The sequence below is a fragment of the Lepidochelys kempii genome, chromosome 4 (assembly GCF_965140265.1).
Source record: "Lepidochelys kempii isolate rLepKem1 chromosome 4, rLepKem1.hap2, whole genome shotgun sequence".
In the NCBI taxonomy this organism is placed as follows: Eukaryota; Metazoa; Chordata; order Testudines; family Cheloniidae; genus Lepidochelys; species Lepidochelys kempii.
Window position 1 is genome coordinate 16,225,525 of NC_133259.1, and position 15,319 is coordinate 16,240,843.

Genomic DNA, 15,319 nt, shown 5'->3' on the forward strand with positions numbered 1-15,319 from the left:
TCCAGCATGCTTAGCACTTTGCAGGAACCAGCCCTTATAAGAAGACACCTCAACTCCTAATTATGTCACACACAAAAATCAGTAATAGAATGAAAAGCATTTTACATCAGTGTGGAGAGGGAAATCTTTATTACCTCTGCCTTTTAAGTGCTAATATTCATGACAGTAGACATGCTAAAACCGCCTACATAGAATAGGGCCTTAGAATTTTATAGCATTTGTAAAAATAATAATAATAATAATAATTCCAGTATCAATTTTAAAGCAGGACACACGAAAGTGGTTCAGCTTTTGTTGGCTGAATGCCTGCTTTCTTGGGCAATCGTTTAAAACACAAACAAGCCAAGATTCACTGAAGCTGGTGCAGGGAAATGAAATTTAAGTCCCCACACACACACTCACACACCCGCCACTCTGCCCCACAATCTGTTTGTAAATGTCAGAGTTCCATTTTCACTTCACACTCGCCCTACATTGTACAATTTATCAGCGTAGTCAGCAAAGAAAACCACCGTTTCTGAAGGAAAGTGTTTTAGAGTAGTGCATGTTAGAGCTCTTCTTCATTTCTGTCTTTGCCTCCACGCGCACAGGGAGTAGCAATTCTACCCCATCTCTAGATTTAGGGCCAAAACCCCTGTGACATACAGCTGCACCCCATGCTGACACACCGTGGCTCCGTCCCCCTCTCACGGCAACATCACTTAGAGATTTAAGACTCTGCTGCAGCCTCCAAGATATCAGATGTGGTCCTTTACTTCAAGCAAGAGTGGTGCCAGCTTTTAGAACCAGGGATTCCACGTTCCACCCCCAATGAGGTGCGCCGTTACTCTGATGCTTGGATGAGCTCTCCTGGTTTGCATAACCCACACCCTGGGTAGGTCAGGGAGAGATCATATCCCAGCCAGCCAAGTGTATATCTGGGACAGCCTGCCCACACTGCAGGCTGCAGCTGAGGGTGCCATGGTCCTTGCCTCCTCCTCACCCCTTTAAGGTGTCAGGTACCAGCAGGGGGTCAAATGGTATGCATAGTTGCAGCCCCATTGAAGTAGATAGAGCTATCATATTTTACACCAGCTGAGGATCTGACCTCAAAGGAGCAGTCCCCAAATACCTCCCACCTCCCTTGTACAACTTCATAAGGGTCTGTGACCATCTTGTCCTTCGGATTTCTCTCTGACCGACGTAACCTGCTCTGGTGCTTGTCATTTAAATCCTCTTATTTGCACTGCAGCCCACTAGAATGAGAGAAAAGGAGCATTTCTACACCACCTCTTCTCCCGGGAATTTACAGCGCTAAGCCGCAACTTAAGACCACCAGCAAACAATCTTCTCAAGCGCCTCGTACTCCGCCTACAAAAGGCACCGTTAAGAAAGCACAGGAAGGGAAAGGGTCCAACTTTCAATGCAAAACACTCTTCACAGTATATAAAGAGAACAATCGTTCAGCAGCACACACCAAACCTCCTTTTGCTGCAGACACAGCAGAGGTGCAGTAACTCACGCACGCTTAAGGGATGCCTGCACTCCAGGGAACACGGCTGCAGTGCTGTAGCATTGTAGTATCACTTGCTCCTGGAAAAACCCCTTCCATTCCTATCGCTGTCGTAAACCCACCCCGAGAGCTGTTGGCTAGTGGCATCTATACTGGGGCTTCGGTCGACTTAAGTACATCTCTGAGGAGCATGAATTTTTCACAGCCCTAGATTGACCTAGATTTTAAATGTAGACGAGGCCTCAGCCTTAAGGAGGCTTCCAATAGGGATAGGAACAACCCCTTGGAACCAATATTAAATTTGGAACAGTGGGATAATTTTTAGAAGGAGTCATCAGTAGAGAGATGGGCCTAAGTCATAGAGTTTAAATCTGAATCCAGATCTGAACTTTTTCCAGCTTCAGGAGTATTTGGATGGGGGTTTCTAGCCCATTATAGCAATAGGTTGTGAATCATAGGTACTCCTAGCCCAGAGGTGGGCAAACTATGGCCTGCGGGCCACATCCAGCCTGCAGGACCCTCCTGCCCGGCCCCTGAGCTCCTGGCCCAGGAGGCTCGCCCCCAGCCCCTCCCCTGCTGTTCGCCCTCCCCCGCAGTCTCAGCTCACTGTGCCGCCGGTGACATGCTCTGGGCGGGGAGGTGTGGGGGGGGTGCGAGCTCCTGGGGCACCGCAGCCGCAGAGCCTGGCCTGACCCGGTGCTCTGTGCTGCGTGGCCAGCTCCAGCCGGGCGGCACGGCTGCCTGTCCTGGTGCTCTGGGTGGCGCGACTGTAGCCCCGCCAGCCACCGGTGCTCCAGACAGCGCGGTAAGGGGGCAGGGAGCGAGGGGCGGAAGGGAGAGTTGGATGGGGCAGGAGTCCTGGGGGGGCCGTCGGGGGGAAGAAGCTGGGGGGGGCGGATAGGGGGCGGGAGCTGGGCCACGCCTGGCTGTTTGAGGAGGCACAGCCTCCCCTAAGCAGCCCTCCATACAATTTCCGAAACCCGATGCAGCCCTCAGGCCAAAAAGTTTGCCTGCTCTTGCCACCACTATCGTAGCCATGCACCTCGCAGCCTGCAATATGTTTATCTTTAAAACACCCCTGTGACGAAGTAGTAGTTAGTATCCCTTATTTACAGATAGGGAACCGAGTCAGAGAGGCTAAGTGGCTTGCCCCAGGTCACACAGGAAGCCCGTGGTGAAGCAGGGAACTGAATCCAAGTCTCACAAGTCCCAGGCTAGTGTCCTAACCACTGGTGTTGGACTGAAACTGCAATTCCTGTGCAGGAAGTATTGGCTCTGAGGGGTATGGGGGGGAGGGGAGTGGGAACGGTGTTTTAGGCCCATCTTAAAATGATCACAAATAAATCAGTCCATTTAATAAACTAAATTATGCCTTTAACAAAAAAATCAGCTTTTTCCATCATGAGCCCAAGGGCGTCCTGTCAATTCCAAAGCAAGCGGGAAATGCCACTGCTCAGTTGTCAGAAAGCTTTAGTTTGAAGAACCTCATCTTGCTCCCACGGAAGTCAATGGGAATTTTGCCACTCACTTATGTGGGAACAGGGTCACGCGCCTCTTGCATATTTTGCTATGCAAGTGGCAGGATATATATACACAAACACACACACCAGGATTAATAACCCTTCCATTAGATCTCAAATGATTGAGACAACATTAATTAAAGGGCTTCTGAGTGGTGTAATGTTATCCTTAGTTTTAATTAGGCAGATTTCCTCAGAGGCCTTTAGCTTCAGGTTATGGAAGAAAGATAGTGTCAATAAGCTATAACTGTTGTTACATGACTGACTTATTAAAAGCAAGAACAGCCTGCTTGTTATTTGCAGCAAAGATTCTGCACACCAAACCAGTACAGCCAACCCCAAATGTTAAAGTCAGACCCTGGACCCCCCAAAATCACCAGATTAGCTTAGAAATCTTGAGGTTTTTAAAAAACAACAGCTTTGGGTTATTTGCCTTCTGAACTATTTGGGTTTATATTTTCACGTTCTTCCCTGCAACCAGAAGAAGAGAAGCTGGCTTTTTGGTGTTCTTAGATTCTCAGATAATCACAGGACTGTAGAAGCTGGGGTTTTAAGAAAAAACAAACACCAAAGATCAAGACGCTTATGATAAAAAAAAATCACAAGAGGTAGCAACACCACCAAACCCTGGTTAATGGAAAGTACGTATTGCCTTAACAAACAAACAAACGTATGTAGCTATAAACCAAAGGCAAACAAACTTTGTTTGGACAATACACAAACTGTCCCTTCCACCCTTGTGCCAAAACATCATTCAGAACTGGAACCAAACCCAGCTCTCACGTTCCTTGAAGAATAAAAAAAAGATTAGAATAACGGACATAAATTACTTTTCTTGCCCCTCTAAACTTCTAGGTTCTGCCCAGGCCTCCTGCTCTTGTCAGACAATGTGTCCCAGTGGTGTTTGTAGACAGTACAGGAGCAAGAAGTTTCACCAGAAGCGTGTTCATGTAAGTTTTCCAGCCAAATTTGACAGACACAGGAAGTCACACATACCTTTGTCTGCCACTGGCCTGCCTCCCCCCCACAACCCTGCATGCTATGTCCTGCTCGATCTGGCTTGCTACACACATTGCAAACTCGCCCACTTGGCTCCAGCCAGTTCCTGATGAAACCAATCTCTCCCATCTTCCCCATGCAGGGACGCCAGAGGCAGATCACACCTACGGACAGCAGCTGCGCATTTCCAAGAGTACATTGCAAACCAGTACGTTAGCACTATCCCTGTTCCTTGTGTTCTCGCTCAGCCTGCTAGCACCAGAGTTTCTACAAAACTGGGACACAGGAGTCAGGACTCCTGGGTTCTATTCCTAACCATCAGCAACTGGCTGTGGGATCCTGAAAAAGTTATTTCACTTCCCTATGAGTTGGCTCCTCCAGCAGGCAAGGGCACATAGTGATCGAGCTTGTCACAGGGCTGGGGGAGGGAGTGAGAATTCATTTACTGCTCTTGGTTATATCTGAGCATGAAAAAGTGCTAGAAGGATTATTTATGTAATAAGGTGTTTGAAAGACATCTCAGTGGTGACCAGGCCATTTTTAAAAATGTTCTGCCCTCTAAAGTGGCTGCATGGGATCACCCCGCTCTGAGGCCCCACTGGGCTCTGAATAGGGAAGAGCTCTGGTTTTTTCCAGTATAAATTTTGTTTTTTGGGGTTTTTTTTGCAGAAAAAACTAAATTTAGACATTTTCAACCCATTCCAGAGTTCACATGCGGGAAGAGAAACTTCAGATCTCTCCATCATCAATGACAGTGCAGCTCAGGCCTGTTGCAACTTTGTCAAGGGTCCAGGTAGATAAATTTCTTTGCAAGGGTGCATATAAAGGTCAGCTCCAGTCTCATTGATCCTGTTTCCATGGGGTGTCCATTTAAATGGCTGTTTCAAAGGATCCCAGAGGGCCCCGCTAGCAATGGGGGAGGGGAGAAGGGGGGTTGAGTTCAAATAACGGTCACTCCCTAGTTCCTATCAAAGTCTTAGTGTAACGCTGACAGACCCCGGTCGTCGGCATTGACCTAGGGCCCTCTGGAGCTGAGTGCATGAGCCTCTACACAATGAGCTAAAAGCTAACTAGCTGTTAGCGAAGGCTGTAGAGCAGACTCATTAATTGCTCTCTTAGTGGTCTCAGTGCCATAAGATGGGACAGAACACCACACCCAGAAGGTGTGTGGCTTACACTACCACTTTGGGGCCCTGTCATCATGCACTGATGGGCACAAGGACTCTCCCACATACACCACAGACATGGAGAAAAGAAACCGCACCCGGAGGGAATGTGAAAACCAAACAAGGCTTCTTGGCACTTCTGCTCAGGAAGGGGGTGCAGTTGGACAGCACAGTGTATGTGGATTGGGTTTTAGAGCCTGTTGGGGAAGGCACATACTTCTAGAAAGATAGTTATGAGGGGAGAACTTAGGCCACACGGCTATAGTGAGCTCTGCAAGGGCAGACTTCTGAGCCCGCTTGGAGCTCTTTGCAGAATCAGGGCCTTAGTCATCCACAGGCCCCTGAGGAAAAATATCCCCTCGCCTCCCTCAGCAAGACATTAACTTGCAGCCTGTTAGAAGAGAGACTTGCATTTTAGCAGCAGTTCTCTGAAGTCTTTGGATATAGTTCAGGTAAAGACCAACAAGAAATTGAAGTGATCAGTCTGGGCTAAGTGTCGGCTACTCCACTATGGGCATGCTGAAGGGGAATAAGCAGGGTGAGCCTTTCTCCAGGACCTCTGTGCATCAACCGATCATTAGGCTGAAGGCCTGGAGAGCACTGGCCAGCTATGTCAGCAGCATGAGTTGCCCCAAGTGGGGAGGTGCCTGAGTGACACTTAAGCACTAGGCTGGCTATGCCTTAGAGGGATAACAAACGGTCTCTCTCGCTGTACTCCACTTCGCACCCATGCAGGAATTATGCTCAAGTCCAACTCTCAGCTGAAGAGAAGGTGCATGGAAAGGCATGAAAATAATTGTGCTCAAAAATATAAATTGGTTAAATTAGCATGAAGAAGCTTTGGCAGAGCTCCAAGGTGCTGCAACCAAAGGTCTGTTACTATCAAAGCTTGCTCACAATCATACCATAACTTTTAATTCCATTCAATTTGTCACTGACTATGGTGTTCCTACCACATACATTATGTTGGAGGGTTTCTTCTCTTTGAACTTATAGGGTAGAAAGCAGGCTCTGCAAATTGTGATTAATTTTGTTGTACGCTGCTTGAAAGCAATACAAAAAAATAAGCCCCAATAATTATTCAAGGCTGGAAAAATAGGACCCTGATTAATTGGAAAAAATGGATTCATTTTGAAGGTTGGAGCGGTTTGTTTAAATGGTGAAAAATTTCTAAGCATAAAACAGTGTGTGACACTCCAAACAAACCCCATCCCCCATTTCCTACATGCTTGACAGCGCCTTAAAGGCACATCCCATAGTAAGGTGGTGGTGTGGCCCCACAATGGCCCCGGGTGGGCAGACTGCGTCCCAGAGCTCCCTGGCTGGGTAGGGTGGAGCCCAATCTGACAACCCTTTTCAACAGGGAGTAGTATACCTTGCACTGCATCACTGGCCAGATTCCTAGTTGTGCTGCCCCCTCTTGGAAGGGTAGCCACTGGCTACCATATTCCCAATGCCAGACATGAAGGTGTTCACGGCTGTCGCATCCTATAGAATCGCAGGGCCAGATTCTGACAGTCTGGCTTGCAGCAAGTAGTCCCTTACTCCTAGAGAAGTCCCATACATTTCAAGAGGGATAGCTTGGGGAACAAGGTACAACATGGAAAGAACAAGGCTGCTGGAGTCTGGCCTACAGACTTAAGGATAGAAAAGACCTATTAGGTCATCTACTCCAGACTTCTGCCAAGGCAAGACTGTCCTCTATGGTATGCTCTTAAATCCAGATGGAAACGATTCAACCAATTGAGGGACTTCCATCATTTCCCCCTCCCCCAAGAAACTTATTCAATGATCTGTAGTCAGCCTCACTCACTAGGCTGCACTGCTGCGGTCGGACTTCCTAACAAGGGTAAGAAAAAGGGGTCATTACTTGACTATCAACACTTGGGGAAAAAAAGAAAGTGGAGAAAGATTTGGACCAACCGTAACGTAAGGAGGCCTGAAAAGCTTTTGTTCATCATGGTCTTGAACGTCAGAACGTGCATATAAAGGCCTTGCACCTGAGCCTTCTCCCAGAGACTTCAGGGTCCTGAACCTGCACCACTAAAGAGCATCATTGCTGTTCTATTTCAGTCATTCTCCCATTATTTTATTTGGTATTTTTTTGGCATTGTACATATAGAGGGTGATGTTCTGTCCTTCATTAGTCATTGTAATTAGTACCTTACTTAGGGCTAGATTCTGACTTGGACACCCGTAAGAGGGAGTAAAAACCTCCTGTGCATCCTTACTCAGGCCTCCTGGGTCCAAGCACACAGGAGTAAGCGAGGTTATTCACCCACTTCTTCCTAAAGCAGGTGGGCAGGGAGGGGTGCAGAACGGGAGGGACTTTGGCTTTACTATCCCTACTCACTAAGTGAGCACAAGGGAGATGTGATCTACTGCTAGTACGGGTCAGCAAGAGGTAGCTACTCTCCAGGAAGGAGGAGGAAGCAGGGGAGGAACAGTGACTCAGAGGTGGACAGGGAGTAGGTGGAGCTTTGGTTCCAAGTCCTTACTCACTGAACAGCACAGCTGGACCAGGGTAGAAGTTTACTGGTGGTATAGAAGGTTAATTCCCGATTAGGGAAGGGGGAACCACAAAGGGAACTGTAACCGATCCCTGGCGTACACTACAAACGTATATCAGTATAACTACATAAGCCACACCACTGACACAGATATACTGACCCAACTCCTGGTGTATACGCCCTATGTCAATCGGAAGGCTTCTCCTGTCAACATAGCTACTGCCTCTCGGGGAGCTGGAGTACCTACACCAACAGGAGAAGCTCATCATATAGATGTTACCCCAGGGGGAAAACGTAAGCAGATGCTGTCAGCATGGGGAGCAGGAAACTCAGCATCTTTCCCCTGCAAGGATCCCATTGAAATCAATTGCATACCTACAAGCGTGACACAGGACATGGCCCTAACTGATACATCCTTAGATCACTCCTGTGGAGTAAATTTTAATAGCCACATAATAGGGATGGGAAGAACTGAGGCTCAGAGACATTAAGAGTGACCCAAAGACACTCAAACTAGTGTCAGAACCAGGTTTTCTGATCTCACTGCCCCTCCTTCCCCCTCACTCCCTTTATTGCTCTGCTGTTACCACAAGACCACACTCCCTCTTACGCCCCATAAGATAGGGCTGCTTACTCCCTTGAAAGATACCATTCCAAACCATGCTTCTACCATACTTCCAGGCAGGAAGTATGATTGCTCTAAAATTTGCACCCATAGGGAGACTCTTCTTCACACTCTCACTCGGTTCCTAGGCTGCCCCTGAATCCCTTTTAAAGCACAGGGTAAAAATGCTCCCAAATCCAACAGCAATTAGAACAAGTACCAAAAGTTTTGGAACCCTCAGCTCCATGAGAAGCAGAGCGAGGAATTGACAATCCACAGTCCTTTTCTCCAGTTCCTGAGACTAACAAGCTCAAGGGACGGCTCTAAGATAAACTAACAGATGCTGCAACATGCAGCTATGATAAGTCAAAGACAAAACTAACATGACTTGAATAGCAAGTGCACAAAGTTAACCTTATAAAACACTTTATTCACTGTGCACGCACGCACATGAGTGAGAGAAAGAAAATGTATGCAGTATGAAACTTTATCAGGATGAGTGTGGGGTAGACACTTAACCCACAGCTTTGCCACTTGTAAGTAGAGGGCACTCAAACTCATGCTGGTAAAACCTCTCTGACAAACCATGTATTCTCCACTGTGTGACAGGTTACAGTATAGCTACTTCAGAAGCGATGTAGAGCGGTGTTTCTCAATGATGGTCCATTGACCAGCTCTGGTCCCCGAGATCTCTTACAGTTTAGGAAGGCAGCAAGCCAGTCCTTGGTATCAAATAGGCTGAGAAACACAGATTTAGAGAGAGTTTTACATTTTTTAAACTTTGGAACTACATTCTTTTTATTCCTTCACCTATAGATCCAGGTGCCTTATTTACTTGGTCTCCCAGCATGCAAAGCTCAGTGGAAGCCAGGAAAACCACCTAAAATAGCTTTTTTAGGCTTAAAAACAGCATTGCTTTAAAATCCATTTTCTTGGGCTCTTCCAGGGCTAAAAGCACATACTGGGACTTGTTGGAAAGCTGGAAATCTCCCATCTAAATGGTGATATGAAACACCCCTTTCTAGTCATGACATTTTAATGTCTGGAAAGGTTGTGATTGACCCAGGACTGGATCTTGCTTGCCCTTGGCCTCAAGTAGAAATAACTGTGGCAGGGGAAGACAGTGAATGTCATTTGTGGAAAGGAGGAAAAAGTTTTGATGCAAATTGACTTTTTTTAATGCCAGATGTTCAAAGGTGCTCAAGTATTTGGAGTATTGGAACATGCCTCAGGGAAGATGGATTAGTGGGCAGAGTGCAGGTGAGAAAGTCAGAGGTTTACATGTAGATACACACACACGCAAAGCCAGAGCTTGATGCTCTTGAAGCCTGCACCCAAAAGGTTCCCCATTGCCCAGTTGGGTGGGACAGAATGATCAGGGCTAATCTCAATTTTCAATTAAAGTAACTTTCTAGCCCTTTTGGAAGATGTAAATTGATCAGTAGGGCTGAAAGTTTATCACTGACCTCACCCTCCCCATGACCAGGGGTGGCCTCTGGAGTGTATAAAACCACACAGGTTCCTTCATTTTTGAAAGATACTGGATCTATTGCTGCTGGTGGTACTAGGGACACTGCGAGCTCCTTCCCAGCTGACTACCTGCAGCTAAGCCAGCTATTCTGCTAAACAGCCAATGTTTCCTCAGGCCACAAAGGTGGTCAGCATGGGAAGCAGCATGGTCAGAGGATGAAGCACTGCACTGAGACCAAAGAACTCTTGCATTCTCATCCAGCTCTGATACTAACTCCCTCTGTAGACTTGGTCAGAGTCACTTAACCTTTCTGCCTTACTTTCCTAATAGGGACAATAATGCCTACAGCTATTAGGTTTACATAATGCTCCCAAAGGTGGAGCAGATCCCAAGTGGGGCCTGGGAAGCAGAGTACACATTACACAAGCCTTTATAAAGCAAAATGGGCAGGCCCCAACATGAGTCTGGAATACAGGGAATGCAAAGGTGCCTTAAAGTCATTTTTGTCCCCTCCCATCCACCCATTCCCCAAGCATAGAAACAGACTCAGAATTAAACCTCTTCCCGCTGCTGAATTCCTGTTTAACCTTTGGCCAGGCACTTAATCTGTGCCTCAGCTCCCCATGAGGACAACAGCAATTCCCTAGTTCACAGAAGTGTTGCAAGAATAAATATCTTGAGATTTGTTTCAGAGTAGCAGCCGTGTTAGTCTGTATTCGCAAAAAGAAAAGGAGTACTTGTGGCACCTTAGAGACTAACCAGTTTATTTGAGCATGAGCTTTCGTGAGCTACATGCATCCGATGAAGTGAGCTGTAGCTCACGAAAGCTCATGCTCAAATAAACTGGCTAGTCTCTAAAGTGCCACAAGTACTCCTTTTCTTATCTTGAGATTGTGAGGCACTGAGACACGATGGTAATGGTGGGCTATAGATGTACCTAAGATGGATAGATAACATAGTTCTGCAAAGCACCTAGTGCATGCTGTTTCACTATACACGCAATAATATGTTAATCCCTAAAGCTCCATAATTGTTATGCTAGATAGACTGAGCAGGGGGGAAGTATTTTGTACATGGAAGAAAAACAGGAGAATAAATGTTTGCCAGACAGAAGAGGGCACAACTGTTTTGAGAAACTTAAAGCAAACAATGATGTGGACAGAAATGTTACAATTTTTAAATACACTATTAGGCAAAATGTCTTATTTAAAAATAAAACCAAAATGAAAACTTACATGAAATAAGAAAGCTTTTCTAAAAAGAACTCTCACCAAATGCTTCAAGATATTTGCGTGGTGTTACAATCTCCAGGCTGTAGGAAGCAGACTCCTCTCCAGGGGAGCTGGCTAATTTTAGCTCCAGCTGGGAACCCATCTGCTATGACTGTGTTTTAATGGCACTTTTTAACTGCAGAGTTTACAGGGCCTTGTAATGTCAGGGCAGCTTCTTGGGCTCTGTTAATTTCTCCCAACAGTCTATGGGTGGGAGTTTTACCTTTGATTTCAATAGGAGAAAAGTTAAGCTAGCAGTGAGCAGTTTTGAAAATTCCACATTGTTTGTCCTAGTTGTTTAGGATCAGGGATTCCCACAGTGAGCAGTCTGGATGCAGAAGGGTGCTAAGTGCAAAGGCAGGGTATGAATACCAGCTGTGAGCAGATTCTCATCTTGCCTAGGATAACTACATATCCTCAGAAACAAATCCAGAGCATCTGCAGCATCCACTGTGAAGTGAATGGGAGGGGAAAAGTGCAGTTTCCCCTCATGGAAGAGCAAACAGGACTCATTTGTAATTTGTTGTTAATATAAAAGGGATACTTTACCGGGGCTGATGGACACAGACAGGCCCTGGGCTAAGCACTGGCAGGCCCTAAACCCTGCAATGAGATCCACTTGGGCAGACCCTTATGCCTATTCAGCATCCTGTTGACTTCAGTGGAACTCCATGTGGGTGTAAACGTTCACCGAAGAGGATCCCTTTGCAGAATGAGAGCCAGAGAAGACAATTCTGACTCTATTACAGAGGATGCTGAGCATTTCTCAGGATTGGACCCACAGTAACCCCACCTATACATTCAGTGAATAAGTGTGTCTCATGTGATTACACAGTTTGTGGAAAGTACAGAGCACAATTATTTGCTGAATTAACACGTGTTAATGTAATGAGCCAAATCCTGAAGTCCTTCCTCAAAGATGCCATTGCCCAGAGGGGGAATTCTATTCCCAAGCACGGCTTCCAGTGCTGCAGCCGCCCTTAGAAGAGAAACCACCACACGGTCCCTAACAAATACAGCTCTAAGACTCTGCCTGAGGGAAGGCGGCCGGGCCTATACTACACGGCACAGTCGGTGACCTAGGGCTGGGGTGAACAGCTGAAATTCTCTCCTGTAAACATTCGTTCTAGTTCAAAAAATAAAACAGATTGGACTTGCTTATTTCACATTCCCTTGCTGCAAGCACTCAAGTGGCCGAGTCTACTAGCACGGATACTTGCAAAGAGCTGGTTTTGTGTTTGCATATCCGCTGAAGGTGAACTGCAGATTGCATATTTGAAATTTGCACTGTGGTGGTTAGTTACCTCAGTCACCCAGTCACCCGACTGAAAGTGCTATTTATGTACAGTAACACCAACACAGCTTGAATGTTGAAATCCACATATCAAATGTTTGGGGGTGCAGAGGGGGAGACTGCTAAGAAATTCATATATAATTGCAAGATTCTCAGTGTATTTTGCCTGAAGTCTGCTTGGGTGCATTCATTAAACTGAGCAAGATTAAGTTTGACAAATAAATTATTATTTGCTAAGCCCTATTTACTCCTCTGCCTGTTCCAATTTACCCTGATGGCTGTTACATAATGATTTGAAAATAATAAATGGAAGAGATCCTTTTGGAAAAAACCCTGGGACAATGTCTGTACTGGGATGGAGGACAGCTACACCTGAAGGATCACTTTAGGTTAAATATAGCACTCCTATAATAAGTAAACAGTTAAAAATCTCCCAACTAATCACATGTACATGAGACACCTACAGTTACTTCTGCCCTGTGCACTGTTCATTAAGAGCCTGATCCAAGGCCCATTGAAGTCACTGGAGAGTCCCATTGACTACAGTGGGCTTTGGACAGGGCCCTAACTTATAAGAATCCTACTTCACAGAGCAAAGCCTTACTTAGATAAAACTGCAGTTGAAAACACTGGGAGTTTGGCTGTGTAGGGAGTGCAGAAGAGGAATCTCTCTCATGTTCCAGTTCTGCTGAAATTGATGAAGCTTCATGTTCAGAACCTTATTCTTTCCATTCCATGTTCAGATTATTGTGACCTTTAGTTATTGTTATTTTTCCTTACAAGAATGAAAATGGGTTCACTTCAAAGTACTTGCCACTTCTCAGACCACAACCAGGTAAAATTGTTTGGTCTCCTTTTGTTAGGGGATACAGTTAACTAGAGAAGCCGGGGGAGGGATATTCATTTTAGAAACCAGTCACTTCTTGGGCAAGTGGGAAATAGCAATAGCGCGTGCAATCAAACTGCAACTCCTTGACAGCTAACACACTCATCAGTCAGCTGGAAAGCTACCCTACTGAGGGTTACCCCAACACAGAAAGGCAAATGCAAACACCAGTTTCCTGCCCTCCTCCCCTCACTTCAAAGGGGGGGCAATGAACATTAGCCAAGCTCATACCTGCAACATCTTTGAGACATCTCAAAAAGAAACACAATCAGAGCAAGAGGTCAAACGGCACCATTGCGCACACAAGCACCTACCTCAAACATGGGAGAGGTGCCCTTGTCCGGCAACGTGCAGCCCAGGAGCTCTGCAAGAAACTTTGCCATATACAAGCAGGGAGGAAGGGGTCTTTCTAACAGATCTTGTCAGGGTGCCAGGTAAATATCCTTTGGCAATAGGAGCTCAGCAGAGAAATTCTTCCTCACAGCAAAGCCTTTGCCATTCTTTCAAGTGTTATCCAAGCTGCCTACTTGCATCTTCCTGGTCTAGCATTTTGAAGGTGCTGTATAGATTTGCCAGGCTGCAGCCTATATGGTGTAAAAAACAAACAAACACACAAATGGAATAAATAAACAGTACCGTGCCTGGGCTTTTTGATGTTTGCTTCTAGCCTTTCCCGCTGAATGTCACTATTCCCATAGTAAAGGAAAGGGGCCCCACCAAGGGGGTGACAAGAGGGACAACGCTGCCGAAGTGCAGGCAGGCAGCTGGAAAAAGGCGCTGAGAAATAGTCTGTGTTCTCCTGTGGCAGAGGATTTATCTGGCTCAGAGTGACACATGCACACAGACAGCTAGGAGCACAGCATCCCAGCTAGGACAAATTCTTGCTCCTGCTACACCTGGGGATTTCCATCATATTTTCCCTTTTCTGTCACAGACCTTGAATAAAATCCCCATTCCCTCGCCCACCCCCCATAAAGAGCATCCCCTGGACAGTGCCTCTGGCCAAGCTGAGCTCAACGTCACCAGCTTGGGGGGCTCTGATTAGGGAAACAGATTGCCCTCAGTGCCAGTGGGCTGCATGCTACTCCAGGGAGTGTTTCTGAAAGGGTGGGGCTCGGGTGTTGCAGAGGGCACCTCTGAATTTAACAGATTTCCTGCAATAGACCAGGCAGCTTCTGATCAGCTCGGACAACCCAGGTCTGAATGTGCATAAGTACATTGAATTCAAAGAGTGTCCCACTAATGAAACGAAAGCTGCCCAGCCTTGCACAATCACCCTGACCCCACAGCAGCATCAGCAGTTATAACAATGGCTGCTTTTCCTTTAGAGAGGCTATTAGATTACAAATTATCCTACAAGCCTTCTCTTTCCAGAGAAACTTACATGCCATATAAAGTTACAGCTAACAGTTCACTTGTATCAGATTTTCCATACGTTCCCTGTTTTTGATGCACCAAATGGCTCGACCCAAGGGGGCCCGATCTTACTTCCACTGAAGTCAATGACAAAGCTTCCACCAATTTCAGCAGGTGCTGAGTAGTTATTATGCTAACAGCAAACACTCACACACCAGAATAAGAAGTTTGCAATTAACTTAGTATTTCAAAATAGTAATGCCAGATTTTTTTAATAGAGTAGGAAAGATTTCTGTTCAGTTTGTACAGCGCCTAACACAATGGGGTCCTGCTCCATGACTAGGGCTCCTAGGAACTACCACAATACAAATAAACAAAATAGTACTTTCATAAGTACTGAGGTTCCAGTTGCATGGCTAAGATTTTCAAAGCTGCCTAAAGGTATTAAAATTACTATGAATTGGGCATGCACCTCTCTCAGACTAAGATTCCCCCCAAGCTGAATATTGATTGAATTCCACTGATTGGTCAAGATAGTTCACTGCACTACTTGCCTGAAGGAAACAGTAGCATCCATTGTGCACCAGACCTCTGATAAACTCGGTTACTAGCAGACAGCTAAGGCTGTGATCTTGCAATTGGATCCAGGTGGACTCTTGCACCCATGCATTCCTCCCCCCCCCCACACACACACTGATTTCAAGGCTCTCTCTGTACACATCCAATTGTAATAACTGGACTGTAGTTATG

At 46.1% G+C, this 15,319-nt stretch overlaps 1 protein-coding gene across 1 annotated transcript in view; it reads right to left on the bottom strand.

Moving 5' to 3' along the window:
• The window catches only part of RASGEF1B (RasGEF domain family member 1B), a 336,760-nt gene extending 322,924 nt beyond the window's left edge, over window positions 1-13,836 (bottom strand). The window contains exon 1 of the mRNA XM_073340489.1: window positions 13,528-13,836. Within this exon, the coding sequence (XP_073196590.1) occupies window positions 13,528-13,596 (69 nt within the window). The 5' untranslated portion in view covers window positions 13,597-13,836. The remainder of the gene's footprint in view (window positions 1-13,527) is intronic.
• Window positions 13,837-15,319: the final 1,483 nt, after the last annotated feature.